Below are 16918 nucleotides of genomic sequence, written 5' to 3'. Positions count from 1 at the left end.
AATAAGAATAAAAAGAGGTATTCAATTAAAGTAAAATATCAATTATATAATCGCAAAGTTTTAGATCAAATATTACATTTATAAATGCATTCGTTTTGCATCATTCATGATTTTGCATCGCATATGATTTAATTATTTTGTAAATGGGTATAAAAACCCTAATATGGACCTTAAATAATAAAAATAAATTAAAGAAGAAAGAATGATTAAGGAAATATATAGGATTAAAATTAAAAATTAAGATTAAAATAAAATAACATATGATTAAATAGTACTGTTCGTGGAATGAACGTCACAATGTGCTAACCCTTCTCTGTATGTAATCGTACTCCAGAACCTAATTTTAAAATTTGTAGACCAAATTATTGTTTTTTTAATGAACTTAAAATTAATTTAAAATTTTATCGAATATAATGAATTTAATAAGTGACCAATTACACCTTATAAAAAAGATTAATAACCACCCAATTTCAAGTTGAGCAATTAGATTTTTGAAGTAGCACATTATGACAGAAATAAAGCCAATCTCAAGGGTTTTGTAACATTTGCTGCAATTCCTCTACCCCAAACATGTGAGAAAAAGGGAAAGAAGAAAAGAAAAATCAAATATATATTAATATAATAATGAAAAAATAAATATGTATGGATTTAGATTCCAATTCCTTCCTTTTCAAATACAACTTTCACACCACGATTTTGCTGCCACATCAACTAAAACAAATCTGATTCCAAACCAAAGAAACGTGGATGGCTGTCTTACAAATAAAACTTTTTTTCTTCTCATTTTTAAATAACCGTTAAGTCATTTTTTTTATATAACATGATATATTTAGGAGGAGTTAGTTGAACAAAGTGAAAATAGAAAGATTGGAAATGTGAAAGAAAAAGAAAGCAGGTGATTTCATTTTTCCTATTTTGACCCAAAAAAAAAAGGCACAAGCCGCCTTGCCTCCTTCATTTTTCTACAACGTAACCTCCTTATTGAAAATCCAACTAAACTTCACCCCGTGAAGCTCCATCTTCTTGGCCCGCTCGTCGGCTCGCTCTTGTAACTTCCTAATCCTAGGCGCTAACCCACACACAAAATCCTGCGCACGCCTCCCTTCACCCGTCAACCCCTCCAACTTCTCCAATCTCCACCTTTGGATCAAAGCCTCCAATATGTCAGCATAATCATCGGCCGTATACACCCCCATCCGCTGTGCCACGGCTGAGAAGTGCTCAAACAGCCTCGGGTCCTGGCCGTCGAACATCAAGTGAGCTGGCATTGTTATTCTTTTCTTCATCATGTCAGAGATTGCCAGCATTGCCCCCGTTGGGTCAACCTCGAGTAGCTTTTCTACGATCTTGGAGTAGGCGAGCTCATGGCGTTTCTCGTCCGCTGCAATGGTGCCGCAGATGCGTGCGAGGACAGGGTCCCCACCTTCCTTGGCTAACCGAGCTGTGTTACCGTGGCATACGAACGTGGCTCGCTCTTGGAAAGAGGTGTACACGAAGCCCAAGTATGGGTTGTTCTCTGTTGCAGGATCCTGTCGAAAACAAACGTATGGCGTCACGTGACAGTTTCCACTCGCAATTTGTCAAGCACGTGGCCCTTGATACTTTTTCTTCTTCATTTTTGTTTCAATTTATTTTTGTATTTTCATAAATCAATAATAAAATTTTGAGTTTTTAACCCTCTTCATGGTTTCAAATTTGTGACGTGTTGAATTAAATAGTTCAAATATTATTAAATGGCAACAAGCAAAGACCATAGAATTTACTCCTCCAACCTCAATTCAGCCTATTGCCCTAGAAGCTAAATTATGCAGCCCAATATCAATCAACAAATTAAAAGAGCAATGTGTCAATATTGATTGCCATCACACCAAAAAATAGTTAGCACAAGTGATAAAAATGATCTATGCATGACAAGTCAAGGTTAAATATATACATATATATATAAATTAAAGAATGACTTGAGATTTGAGATAATACATTTTTTTATTAGATTCTGATATAAAACCTGCTTTAATTGTCACTTGTTAGATACTCATATCAAGAAACACTCCAAGAAGATCATGGTTAAAAATAGAAAAATGAAATAAAAAGAATCAATAGTTAATATATTCAGTGAAATGAGAGCTAATGGAAAACTCACCATGCCAGCTCCAATCAGATACTGCACAGTCCTCTCAACCATAAGCATATCAACCCTCCCAGACAAATATAAATAAGTCCTTAACAAATCCCCATGCCTGTTCTCCTCCGCAGTCCAAGCCCGAGTCCACTTAGCCCAGGGGCTCAAGCTAGCCCCAGTCTCATCCCTCACCCCATCCAGCGTATTGATCATGGTCTGGTACGTCGGCAGTGCATCCTCCGTAATCATATCCCCGACCAGCACCACAAAATACTCGTCAGGCAGCTCACCCGTGCGTTCTCTCAGGGCCTTCACTTGGTCGTTGAACTCTTCCAATGGCAATGCAGGATCGGGCAAAAAAGTCTGGGGTTGCCAGCACTCTTTCACTGGTTTGAGTAATGGTAGCACGTTCTCGGTGGCCCAGTTTTCTAGCGACTTGAACACTTGTTGCTTTTCGGCCGGCATTGAGTGGGTTTTTGGAGGTTTAGGAGGGGCTGCTGCCACGGCGGAGATTGGGGATAATCTGACCGCGGAGGTTGGTGGATGGAGGCGGTAGCGGTGGACACGTGGGGTCCATGAGAGATTTTTGGTAGAAAGGCAGTGGGTGTTTGTGAATTGCATGGTGCGGCGCTTTAGTTGAGTGTCTGGAGACCTTTGCAAGTAAACATTTGCACGTAATGCTTTAAAATATATAGCTGTAAAGACTAAATAGTGGACCCAGTGTTTTAGTGTAATTACAGTGGTGCCATTTCGGATTATATTTTAGCCACTTGTGAAATTGGTTTTTGTTTTCCCTTTTCTTAACTTGTGGAATTGGTTTGTAATAAAGTAGATTTAGCAACTTTTTGGAATTTTTAGTTTTTTTTTTGGTTAACTTGTGGAACTGGCTTTATGAGAGAGTAGATGACCAAATGTACATGTTTTTCTTTCAATATGTTTTCCATATGAAATTTATATGAGCCGTTAATTACTTGTGAAGAAAGATTTCTACCTATATCTTTCGTCATTTTTTTAAATTTTATTATTTTCCATACTAAAAAAATGTAAATATTAGTTAACTTGATCTTGAGAAAATGTAAAAAAGAAGAGAGGAAAGGGTATGAAGGTAATTTAAACGGTTAAAAAAGTTAGGAAGTTGCAAGGGTCAAAGGTGAAGCAGTAATTGGAAAACAAGGGGTGCAGTGGTTTTGAGAGGAAGGAAGAGAAAGGACGATTACAGATTCTGTGGGCTTGAAACCAAAGTTGTGAGGCTTTGGTGGGCCTGTTTTAGGATGCTAATTGACAGCGAAGCACATTTGTTTTAAAATCTTAAATAGATCTTTTCAGTCACTAATATCTATGGTCAAAGGAAAAGGAAAGTGGGGTGTCCCTGGCCTTTGTTGGAATCAGCTTCACCTATTTCATTTGCTCTTAAAAACATGCGTTAAATTTAATTGCTACCACTAATTCAATGGTATTACTTTTCACTTTCGTGGAAAAATATCCAACAAACAACTAAACACGTACTATAAGTATAGTTGTCGATATTATATGATAAACGACATTACGATATTAATAAAAAATAATATATATTTATAATTATATCATATTTGATTAAATATCGAAAATATATTTTACGATACGTAATATGTATCTTATAGTAGGAAACATATGATACACTTTTTATAAATTTAATTTTAACTAATTATTAAAATTTTTGTTTTTTATTATTTTTTTGAGTTGAAACATGAAAAACTATTATTATGAGTTTTCAATTTTTAGATTTTAAACAAAAAATACTACAAAAATTTGAATTCTTTCTTATTTCCATATGATAACTGTTTTTAAAATTTTAATTAATAAATTAATATAAAATATATTTTTTTATTTAAAAATATAAATTATTAATGAAGATGTTGAGAGTTTAAATTAAAAAAATAATCATATTTTCAACTTATGTTCTATAATCTTTAATTTTGTTAAAAAAATAATATTTTTTATTTTTTTATTTTACATGAAAAAATATTATTTATAATACTTTGAAAAAATATTATTTATAATTAATTTTAAAATTTTCACTATATCTTATAATACAATACTCGACATTTGATATTAAAAAATAAAATTTCAATACACGATACATATCTCGATTTAATACTTAAAAATATAAAAGATCCAATAATAAAAAAAATTAATTACCTTAATGCCGGTAGTGTTGACGTAAGTCTAAAATGAAAGAAGGTGCCAAGATTATTGAGGAAGCAGCAAGCAACAACAGACATTGAAGTGAAAAAAAAAAAGACTCTGAAGTGAGCATCCTTTCCTTCTAAGAAGCTAATAACAAGGTCTTTCAAAAAAATAAAAAAAGGAAAACTAATAGCCAGTATAATTACGCCTCACCTTATTTCTATTCAGCTTGAGTTAAAAGGGCACCACCATATGTGCCCCATCTTTAGTGTCCGACATCCAATCCCATTTTCCACACCGTACAGCGTTCACATGTGATTAATTGTGTAAAATAATTTTGGCTTAAACCCTCAACTTAACTAAATTTAATGTCTAATTTTATTTTTTTAATTTTAATCAATTGAGTTTTTATTGTTATAAATAAATATGTGAATGTCCATTATATTATAACTCAAGAAATGTAAATTATGTCAAACACCCCGATAAGAAAGATATAAGAAATATAATACGATTTGTACTTGTAGATAGAATTAAATTAAAACTATGATTCAAGGGGTTGTTGGCTTATAAATAGGTCTCTCACTTGCACCCGAGCATTTGACTCATTAGTTGTGCATGATCTCTTGCCTAAAGAGCAGGGTTCGAATCCCCCCTCCCCCAATTATAAAAAAAAAAAAATAGATCTCTCACTTCATTTGTAAATATACCCTTGAATAAGATCTTCTTACTCCCTCTAAACACTTTCTCTTATAGTTATTCTTTTAAGATTTATTTCATAATACGTTATCATTATGATTCACTAATCTTTCAAGTTTTATAATTATTATATTTTCATCATCTTCAAGCTTCAAATGAATTTCAATGATTGAGTTTTGATTTCTGATTTTAAAAAATCAGGTAAGTGATTTAATATCTCTTTATTATTTTAATTTCCTAAAAATTAACCTTAATATGAATTTTACTATCATGTTATATATATTATATTTTGTCTCTTGATTGGAAAATGAATTTACTATTATATAGTTATTAATGAAAAATTATGAATGTTCATTCTTGAAAATAAATGCGACAAACAAGCTATTAATAAAAATTATAATCCGTCCATTCTCTGAAGTAAATGCAACATTATTTAATAATCACGGTCATAATCATGAATCCATCCATTCCTTGAAGTGAATGCAACATCATTTAATAATTATGATGGCCATAATAATTTACACTAGCATTATTTTAATTATAATTTTACCACTAGAAATGGATAATAAATTTTATTATCGGAATCTAAGAATAATTTTACCATTAAAAGTGGATAGATAATTTTATCATCAAAAGTGGATGGATGCCTTAACCTACTAAAAAAATAGATAATTCACCAGAAGTGGATAACCCATCATATGTGGATCACCCACCAAAATTGGACATATACTTGTAACCTATCACAAATAGATGAATACTTTCAACACACCAAAAGTAGAAGAATAATAAAAAGACAAAAATAAAAAAAATAAAAAGAATATAGAAAATATATTGTCATTGATGTGGCATGAAAGACCATTGGTCACGTATTTGTTGTACGTCTTGAATTTTATCAAGCATCACCGAAAACTACAACATCTTGTGATGATTTTAATCATGGCCAAGTTGACATCAAGATATTTGTCCATCTTGAAAGAGTAATTGATTATATGATTGGTAATGGAAATATCCATGATTGATTTTCTTTTCCTAAAAAGGAATTGATCATTTAATTGGTAATGAAAATATTCGAGAATAAACTTAATAGTAATTGATATATTTTAGTATAACCATATTATGAAGATGCTTTAATATGTTCTTATTATATTTAAATGATATGTTCTTATTATGTGTTTCAATTATATATTTAATTTTATTTCATGTTAACTTGTAAATTTCTTATTGTATATATTTTATTTTATTGAAGAATAATATGGATATTCATCTTATTAGATTCAAAATCTATGATGTAAATATATGTCTGGCAGACATTGCTATAACACATATTATATTTAAAGACAAGAAATATTTTTCTCACTTGACAACAGAAAAAACCCAATGTCAATACAATATCTAGTAGTACAAGATTAATTGAAGGCTCCAGAAAAGCTAATATTTTACTATTTTGAGGAATAAAGTTTATAATAGAGGATGTATTATTTTCTATTAAGTCTCAAAGAAATTTATTAAGTTTTAAAGATATTCGCCTAATTGATATCATATTGAGATATCGAATGAAAGAGACACTTAATACCTTTATATTATATCTATTATCTCAGGTAGAAAGTGTGTGTTGAAAAAAAATTATTCGCTTTGCTCTTTGAATTAAACTACACAAATATTAAAATAATTGAAATTCATAGTAAATCAGAAGTTTACTAATGATTTTAATGTTTGGCATGACTGATTGGATCATCTCGGATCAATAATGATTCAAAAAAAATAATTGAAAATTTATATGATCATTCATTGAAAAACAAAAGATTTTTCAATCTAATGAATTTTTATGTGTTACTTGCTCTGAAGGCAAATAAATTATAAGGCTATCACCAACTAAAGTTGAGACTTAATTTCCTACATTTTTTAATAATGTTCAGGGTTATATATGGATTCATATATCCATCATATGAACCATTTAGATATTTTACGGTTTTAATCGATGCATCAACTAGATAGTCACATGTGTGCTTATTATCAGCTTGCAAGTTAGCATTTGCAACTATTCGTTTGTAAGCACATTTTCCTAGTTATGTAATCAAGATTATTTATCTTGACAATGTTGGTGAATTTACATCTCAAGCCTTTAATATTGCATATTAGTTGGAATAATTATTGAACAACCTGTTGTTTATATTCACACACAAAACGGTCTAACAGAATCTTTTATTAAACATTTCCAACTAATTGGAAGGCCATTACTTATGAAATTCAAACTTCTAATGTCTACTTGTGGCATGCCATTTTGGATGCTGCAGCATTTGTATGCATCAGGCCAAACGAGTTATTATAAATTCTACTTATACAATTGGTTTATAGTCAAGAACAAAATATTTTCCATTTTAAAATTTTTTGATGTGCGGTATCTATTTAAATTACTTCATCACAATGCACATAGATGGGTCCTCAAAGGAGATTAAGAATATATGTTGGATACGAATCTCCATTTGTAATTACATATTTAGAATTATCAATAGGAGATTTATTCATGACAAAGTTTATCAATTGTCATATTGATGAAACAATTTTTCCAATATTAGGGGGAGAAAAATAAGCAACTGCAAAAGAAAATTTCTTAGAATAAATTATCATTATCTAGTTTTGATCATCGCATAAATTAATATGAACTTGAAGTTCAAAAAATAGTTTTTTTCAAAATATAGTAAACTAGTTGTCAGACGTATTTATTGACTTAAAGGGAATAACTAAATCTTATATACCAATTGCAAATGCTCCTATTAGCATTGATATCCCTGTAGGATAAGGCACGCCAAAAGCGTGGAGATTAATCGGCTCAAAAGATAAAATTTTTTTTAAAAAAAGAGAGCAAATATTTAAGATGGTCAAAAAAGAGGAAATAGAAACTCTAGAAGAAACCCTTGACATAATTGATAAACATTCCAGAAGAAATTCAAATACTTGAAATCAGTGAAAATAAAGAGACATCAATAAATTATGTCATGATGGGAAAAGATGGAATCGATAAATAAATGCTGACGATATTTTGTATATAATATGAGTTCAATATTATGAAAGAAAAACAAGGATTTTGAACTTATATTTATTGAAGAATGTAGACATAAAAATGATTGGCCAATGTAAAAAAACGCAATTAAGGAGGAATTGAATTTATTTGCAAAACGTGAAGTTTTTGAACTTATAGTCCGTACATCAAATGGCATAAAACCAGTGGGACATAAATGAGTATTTGTGCAAATATGAAATGAGATTATGAGATATAAAACACGGCTTGTCGCACAAAGTTTAATCCTAAGATCTAGTATTGAATATGAAGAGATATATTCTCCGTGGTGAATGCAATTACAATTTTTAATAATTAATCTAACAATATATGAGAAGATTGAAATGCGTCTAATGAATGTAGCTACATCCTATTTATATGGCTCATTTGATATCGATATTTATATGAAAAATTTTGAAGCATAAAATTTAAATTCTTGAAAAATTTATTCGATCAAATTAAATAAATTTTTATATGGATTAAAACAATTCAGACGTATGTGATATAATCGCATTAGCAAATATTTGTTGAAAAAAAAGGCTATAGAAATGATTCTATATGCCCATGTATTTTATAAAAGGATTTAGATATGAATTTATCATAATTGCTATTTATTTGATGATCTAAACATTATTGAAACTTCTGAAGAATTATTAAAAACCGTGAATTACTTAAAGAAAGAATTTAATATGAAACACCTTGGAAAAACAAAGTTTTGTTTGGATCTTTAGATTGAATACTTAACAAATGGAACTTTTGTCCATTAATCTAATTATATAGCAAAAGTGCTAAAACGATTTTATATGGAGAAAGCATATCAATTGAGTTCACCAATGATTGTAAGGTCATGAGATGTTAAAAAAAACCCTTTCCGACCCCGTAAGGATAATAAAAAACTTCTTAATCCTAAAGTATCATATCTTATTGAAATTGGAGCACTAATGTATCTTACTAGTAATACATGATTTGATATATCATTTTTTGTAAATTTATTAGCAAGATATTGTTCTTCACCAACTCTAAGATATTGGAATAGAATTAAATATATACTTCGATATTTTCAAGGAACAATAGATATAGGCTTATATTATTCAAATGCATCAAAATAAAATTTAATTAGTTATGTAGATGCAGGATATTTATCTGATTCTCACAAAGCTCAATCCCAGACAAGTTACTTATTCACATATGGAGGTATGGTTATTTCATGACGTTTTATAAAACAAACTATAGTTGCTATTTCTTCTAACCATGTAGAGATTTTAACAATTTATGAGGCAAGTAGTAAATGTATCTGGTTAAGATCTGTAACTTAACATGTTCGAGAAATGTGTGGCTTGTCAACCAAAAAGGAAATTCCAACAATATTATATGAGGATAATATCGCTTGCATAACATAGTTAAAGGAAGGATACATTAAAGGCGATAAGACAACACATAGTTCACCAAAATTCTTCTCCACTCATGATTTCCAAGAAAATGGTAAAATTAGTGTTCAACAAATTCAGTCAAGTGACAATCTAGCAGATTTGTTTACCGAAGTCATTTCTGCTGTAACATTTGAAAAGTTGATACAAAAGATTGGAATACATTATTTTAAAGATCTCTATAATGCAGTCATTAAGAAAAGTAAAATATACACTATACTTTTTTCCTTCATTAAGGTTTTTCTCACTAGTTTTTTCTTAATAAAGTTTTTAATGAGGCAATATTTCAAAAGCGTATTTTTGCAAAAAATTATATAGTCTTTTTCCTTCACTTGGATTGTTTTTCATAAGGTTTTTTCTTTGTAAGGTTTTAATAAGGCATATTCTTAATACAATGGACATTCAAGGGAGAGTATTGTAAACAAATATATGAATATCCATTATATTACGACCCAAGAAGTGCAGACCATGTCAAACAGCCCAATAGGCAAGATATAAGAAATGTAATATGATTTAAACTCTTAGATAGAAATAGATTAAGACTATGATTTAAGGGGTTGTTGTAGGTCTCTCACTTCATTTGTAAATACACATTTGAATAAGATCTTCTTACTCCGTCTAAATATTTTCTCTTATATTTCTCTAATAATTATTCTCTTAAGATTTATTTCATAACATTTATAAAATTATTTATACCTTATTAATCTTTTATGCGAATGAAATGGTAACCTCCAATTAATTAAATGTCAACGTGGACTTTTTCATATATATAAAAATTTAAAAACAATTTTTTTAATTTTTAATTTTTGTTTATCTTTCATTACTTTTTGGTCACGTGGAAAAAAAATTAATCTATATTATCAATACCACGAGTTATTTTTGTCTTAATGGATGAAAGGAATTAACACGTCAATGCTTCCATTTGCATAATAACTTAATTAATTGGATGTAATCATTGTATGAAGGCTCATTTAATTGTAATAAAAAGATATAAGTTTAGATGATAAACTTAATTAAGTTTAAGGTTTTTTATTTAAACTTATAATTATTTTAAGGACACTTTTTTCCTCTTTAAATGAACAAAGAATTCAGATAAAAAAGTCATCATGTTTAAAATTTCCTAAATTAATAGTTGAGATATTCAAAAACATTTAACTTAATAATAAGTATGTATCTCTCAATTATATGACGAATTTTTTACACACTATTAATATTTTGTTTGGATTAAAAGGTTTGAATGATGCTCGTCCCTTAAGACTTTTATATGCAAAAGAATGTTTATAATTTTGCCTTGTATACTTATATAGATGTAAAATATAATTCAAATACCCTAAATTTCTAACTTAATCTAGCTAGCTCAAGTCATAACGATAATATTACGACTTGATTTTTTTTATCAAAATTTTTTTAATTTTGATTAATTAAGAAACATGAAAAATGCATTTTATAACTCTGAGTATTTAAAATTTAATGTAACAAAATTTTAGGAGACTTGATTAAAAAGTCAAAGTGTGGCAAACATTGAGTTTTGCTTTAATTAAACTGTGGTGGTCAGTGAATTTCAATTACCGAATTAAAAATCATTGAAACAATTAGACATTGACGAACAGTTGCAACATCTTTTTATTACAATTCAATAAAGTAACAAAGAAATTGAGCATGCAGTTGCACTTGCATCACAATTTTCTTTTCTGGTATTTATGTATATTTCACCAAATTGAGTTAAATATTAGCACATGAATATAACATTTTTTATGAACAGAAGAAGTTTAGGCCTTATGTTCCAGCTGGTGGTGATCAGAACTTGAAGAAGCTCCTCCTGCCTGAAGGGCCTTAGCATTTTTCTCTGCAGAGTGGACGTGCGAACCTTGTTCAATTTTCTCAGTCTTTGCAATCTCTTCATCAATATGAACATCATCCACAATTTCAAGAACCACAGCATGGGGTCCATGGGGACCAGGGACAATAGCCTCCTTCACTTTCAGATGTTCATCAACGTGAACAATATCTGTTTCTTGAACTGTTCTCTTCTTCTTCTTCTTGAGGAAACAAAAGAGAGCGACTGCGAGGAATGCGAGGAGGAAAAGGCCTCCACATGAGATAAACACAACGATTATAACTGTATGGTTACTTGGTGATGGTGCAGGAGGAAGTGGTGCTGGTGGTGGATGTACATGGGGTGGAGGTGGAGGGTGTATATGAGGTGGCGGTGGGGTGATCGGATGATGAGGAGGTGGAGGTGGCTGGAACGGCCGGAGTGGTGGTGGAGGGAAATATGGGAAGTTAAAGTTATTAGGAGAGGCCATTGTGATATCAGAAGATATACTATATAAGAAATTGATGGTTAAATTTTGGTGCAGAAGATGGTAAGATTGGGAGCCTATTTGTAGTGAGAGTTGTTGCATATTGCTGGCATTAGAATTCATATGAAGTTTTGAGTGACTTGACTCTCATTCTAAGTTTACAAAGGACGGACCGGTGTGGGGGTTGTTTGCATTGGAAAACACTTCTTAAACCTCCCTTGTTTTTGTGCTGAAAGTAATATGAAATCCAAACTCTTAAGATATATTTGGAATCAGAAGGAAGGGTGGCCGCCTGGTGATTGGTGAAGAAAGAAAATGAAATACAAAAGAGAGACTATATTGGCCAACAAGTCTGTGGAAGAGGTTAAAAACCTGCAAGCCATTCTGTCTTTACATATTGGGAAAACAAGAATTCCTTGAACGTTCGGAGTATTCAATCTGCTGAAGGTGATATTTCTAACTGGTAACATATATTTCGGAATCTGAGCGAATGGTGATTGCCTGATGAAGAAGGAAATGAATTGATCAACAAGGTTGATGCCTCGGTTAAAACCTGCTAGCCAATTAACTTATTGGGGAAAAAGTACTGCTTGTGTTTACGTATATTGTATTCAATCCATGTGATGTTGCAGCAAGTTGTAAATTTGAGGTCAGTTGTTTCTGCCCTTTGGACTTAGGTGATTAGCGAGTTAAGAGTTTTGAGTAGAAATGTCATATATTAAAAGAATAAGAGAAAAAGGAAGTAAAATAGGAGGTGATGTCTCAGTGTGTTGCCATGGCGGTTCACAATGAAAGTGGTTACGAGAATGGAAATAGATACCAATGCACAGTTTATAAGAACACACCAAGACGAAAGGCATTCCTTAGCTAGAGGGAAGAGTCGCCCTATGCAATTCAGAAGCGGACCCTTGATCTCAGCCAGAAAACTAAGAAAGACATAATCCAGTATATGGACCTACAGTCCATCTTCAAGGGCCGGTCCTGCTGCATACTGGTGCTCAGAAGTTAGGCAGATGATATAGCGATTTTATGGAGTTCTTGCAGTTTATATATTCTTTCCTCCCTCACCCTTTCTTCAGTGAGTAGTAATGTAGTAAATATGCATTATTATATCCAAAACATTAAAGCATTATTATATCCAAAACATTAAAGCTTCCAATTTGACTCAAAAAGAGATATATATGGAATTCAACTAGCATCTTGCTATCATGCTCAAGACCACCAAAATGGAAATTTTCATTGATCTTTTCTCCCAATCAGGGACTATACTTACACAACTTAGTAAGAATTGAGGATGAAGGCAGGGCGGGGATGGGGGCCCATCAGAAAAGAAAAAATTTCTTGATTTGAAATTTACATGTTTGCCTTTTAATCTACCCCTGGGGTAGGAAAAATTAACTCAAAAGGTGAACTTTTGTTTGTAATTTATGACGTACACAGTTGGATGTCGTTGATGCTGGAAAGCAAGTGAAAGGATTGTAAATTCCTGTTCACTAAGCCGTTAGTCCATTCTTTGAGAGCATCATTGATAGGAGAATTTCATTCCAAGTATCAGGTACTCCGGGTAGACACCAATGGCTACAATCAGGTACCGATGGATTGTCACTCCAAGTGCCCACATGAGCATCACTACGAAATGCCCCCATGGGGGTAACATGTAACACTGCTACAGGAGTTGTCATTTTCTTCACAACGTCAATTATAATGTCAGAAATTCGGCTACGGTCCCTCCCTTTAGTTTTCAACCATGGGCGTCGAGTCACCTTGCAGGAATTACGGTTTCGACCACTGATACAGGCACAAAACATTACTATTAGTTGAGTTCTGCAATGAGGCCAACTGCTTAAAAAGCTAGAGAAGATCTTGTGAATTACAAACAAGAAAATAAAAGGCTTCTTAGGAATTGGAATTTGGCAGGATGAGTTTGCTTGGACTATTGCACATTCTGAAGGCTTTTTCCTTTGTTTTGCTGCTGTTATGCTAAAGGTTACCTGGGCAGCTTACATCTATTTATCTGGAGGGAAAATAATTTGAGAAAGCATAGCAGCCATCGTCAAACTGCTGAAAGTCTGCTGGAGTTAATCAGTGCTGATGTCAAGAGTCGCTTATCTGTGGTTAATATAGTATATTCTTCAAATAACACTAATAAGGTGGGTATTGTTAAAAGGGGTGCTCGTTGATTGGTTTTAGTTGATCTAGTGAGTGGTTTCTTCTCTTTTGTACTTCAGTAGCATAGTTTTCCTGCTTTCTTCGGATAAAAAATAGTTTTTTATTTATCCAAAAATAAAATAAAATAGAATAAAAATTGAAATTATTTCAAAATTAAAAATATCCTTTTCAAATGGCAAAAGAATTTGCCAATATCATTCCGCTCTTCCTTTTTCTTTTTCACCCAAGAATCTTGCAAATTTCCCATTCAACTCACTCTTCTAAATTACCATCAATGAATGACAATGCTATATGCTCAAGCATTATAAAGCCAAAGCCTTTCTAACCTATCCTTGAGGTTATCATTGAGAAGCACTACAATACTATAATTGAGATTGCCACAGATATTCCACATATCCCAGTTATCAGTGAACAAAGAGGCTGCATTTATAATTCCAGCAAGCAAACAACTCCCTGCTTAGAAAATTGTCCTCTACTATCATAAACCAAAGTTTTGTGGTCAATTAAGCAAAAATTTTCACGTCTTTATGGATCCCCCAACTTAGCACCCCAAAAACAATTATTATCTTGTTTAGCTAAGATGGAATTCTTGCTTGCTAGTGATCTCAACTCTAACAACAAGACAAACTGATGAAGCTAATAATAAAAAACTGGTAGCAAGTAGAATAACTTACATCCAATGGGAAGATTCAAAAGTCCGGAAGAATACCCTAGTTCTGTTTCTGTTGATTGATGTCTCAACCCAAGCTGCCCATGTTTTTAATGAACTTCTGAAGGCAGAAGTGATCCCCATTCCAAGCTTTAGTGATCCACCTGACTGAAAATAGCAACCCCTGTCTCAACAATGCTGTTAGGAGCTTTCTACATAAAAACGAATTATGCATATGGATTTGTAATTTAGTCTTAAAAGCAAAAGTCAAAGCAGCTGAATACATTATCAATGTATTAAAACAGCAACAAGAGAATGAGGCATGATTGTACAATAGATTTAAATTCCACATGCGGAATACTATGTTCACATACATTTCGTCAACATAGAAATAGATGAAAAGAACACAAATCAACAAATAACATTAATGTAAATTTATTATGTATCTATAATTGCAATCTCTGATGCATTGCCACTAAACAAATATCATAATACCAAAACAAGGATTCAGATAGAAACAGAAATCAAATTTCAATGCATCACATTAGTTAGTAAGATTCATAGAGCTTAGAGCATAAATAGATGCAAGTATAAATTTCAAAAAACTAAATGAAACAAAAATGCAAACCAAAAGGAAAATACTCTTTAAGTAAGACACCCAAGGACAACAATATTTGGTAAGCAGTTGAATATAACTATATAACTTACATATCAAAAAGCTTAGTTGGTGTCCACCAATGCCCTGAGTTAAATATCAGGAAATCAGAATCTATCCACTCTTTGCTAATATCATCCAGCTTGTCAAGTCTGACTGTTGATTTAACCCTCTTGGGTGCACGCCTTGGTGCTGGACCAGGCTGAACTAGGAAAACTGATCGGTAAAAGTCTACACGTATATTAAATGAGCTGAACCACACCCCTAAAAACCTAATCCTTTTGGTGATCTTATTTCCATTAATTTCATAGACATTCCTCTTATCCTCCACACCAGTCACAAGCAAACATATCATAGACTCCCACTGTGTTCTGCTCAATGAATCACCAACAAAAACAATCCGTTTCCCACGAAGCTTTCCAAGAATCTCCTGCACATTAAATTTTGGAATGTCACAATTCTTAGGCTTCCATCTCCATTTCTGATAACCTCTATCTCTTCTCCCATTAGCCAGGCAATTAAACCCAGGTTCAGCAAAAGGACATTGTGAAGCATTATATAAAGGGTAACTTTCATCAGGGATCCATTTCCCTTCAAAAACATTGCATTTGCCAACTGAATTACTAGACTCATGAACTCTATAAGTACGAACCGCCGCAGGCTGATATCTTGGAAAGACATAAAAATATGTGCATACCGTTGCTAAAAGGAATGATAAAAATAAACCAATAACAACAAGGGCACTGATCGATTCAGAAACCCAAAGCTTACAATGACCCTTTACAATTTTGTTGCTATAACTCAAAAACCTTTCATGAAATTGCCTCAACTTGCTTAATGAATACTGTTCAACCTCAAAACTACCCACCATCTTAACTATCTATACCAAAATGTAGACTCTTGACCGAAAAAACCTTCCAACTTTCTTCTGAGATGAACAATCAAAGTAAAGCTAACCCAAGTTATCAGCATCATAACATAAACCATGCAATTGTCCAAGATCCCACATTTTCTCAAGCAAATAACATAAGACAAAAACCTTTTTTATACCGACCTTTACAGATGCTTCTTCAACTCACCTGGGCATGGCAGGGAGCTCAAAGCTTTTGGGTTGCAGGAGTAGCAAGCAAGGTAGTTGAGAATAATGAAATAAAGAAGGAAGGTGAGGATATTTTGGGGACTTCAGTTGATAGTTATGAGCATGATGTAAGAACTAAAACACGGCAAAGGAGTAAAGAGCACGAAGGTGAGGGTCGTTCAAACGCAAATGACACTAGTTGTCGGTGAGACGGCAAGAATCAGATGAGCTCGTCCTCTACAGAATGGGATGACGTGTCTGCATCCAAATTGGTGAGTTTGTTTAAATGATTTTCTTTTTATAATTAATTAAAAAACCTTTATCCTTGTAGATTGAGAGTATTTCTTACATATGTAAATATTAAATATATTTTAATAATATTCTATTGATAAATTATTTTATATATGCTAAAATCTTTTAAAATATGTCTAGAAGAAAATTTTTGAAAACCAACTTTGCAAATTTTACAATTCTTTTTTTTTTGTATAATTTGAGAATCAAATTTGTAAGGCGAATACTTGATCATTAATTTCAACAATTGAATTAATTAAAATTTTTATAAAAAAATTATCAAAGTCAATTAAATTATAATAAAAAA

The 16918-nt window shown here is 31.9% G+C and overlaps 3 protein-coding genes across 3 annotated transcripts; all 3 read right to left on the bottom strand.

Moving 5' to 3' along the window:
• Window positions 877-2800, bottom strand: LOC18592535 (stearoyl-[acyl-carrier-protein] 9-desaturase 6, chloroplastic). Its single transcript, XM_018125342.1, has 2 exons — window positions 2141-2800; window positions 877-1529 (listed from the first exon to the last, which is right to left on the bottom strand). Exons 1-2 carry the CDS (start codon window positions 2738-2740, stop codon window positions 963-965), a joined length of 1167 nt encoding a protein of 388 aa, XP_017980831.1. The 5' UTR covers window positions 2741-2800; the 3' UTR covers window positions 877-962.
• On the bottom strand, window positions 11066-11818 carry LOC18592536 (proline-rich receptor-like protein kinase PERK2). Its single transcript, XM_018125619.1, has one exon. The coding sequence runs from the start codon at window positions 11770-11772 to the stop codon at window positions 11236-11238; it is 537 nt and encodes a 178-aa protein (XP_017981108.1). The 5' UTR covers window positions 11773-11818; the 3' UTR covers window positions 11066-11235.
• LOC18592537 (protein trichome berefringence-like 7) lies at window positions 12950-16576 on the bottom strand. Its single transcript, XM_007019332.2, has 3 exons — window positions 15296-16576; window positions 14613-14771; window positions 12950-13557 (listed from the first exon to the last, which is right to left on the bottom strand). Exons 1-3 carry the CDS (start codon window positions 16111-16113, stop codon window positions 13263-13265), a joined length of 1272 nt encoding a protein of 423 aa, XP_007019394.1. The 5' UTR covers window positions 16114-16576; the 3' UTR covers window positions 12950-13262.

Source organism: Theobroma cacao, chromosome 8 (assembly GCF_000208745.1).
Source record: "Theobroma cacao cultivar B97-61/B2 chromosome 8, Criollo_cocoa_genome_V2, whole genome shotgun sequence".
NCBI classification, from domain to species: domain Eukaryota; kingdom Viridiplantae; phylum Streptophyta; class Magnoliopsida; order Malvales; family Malvaceae; genus Theobroma; species Theobroma cacao.
This window is presented reverse-complemented; position numbering and strand designations above follow the sequence as displayed.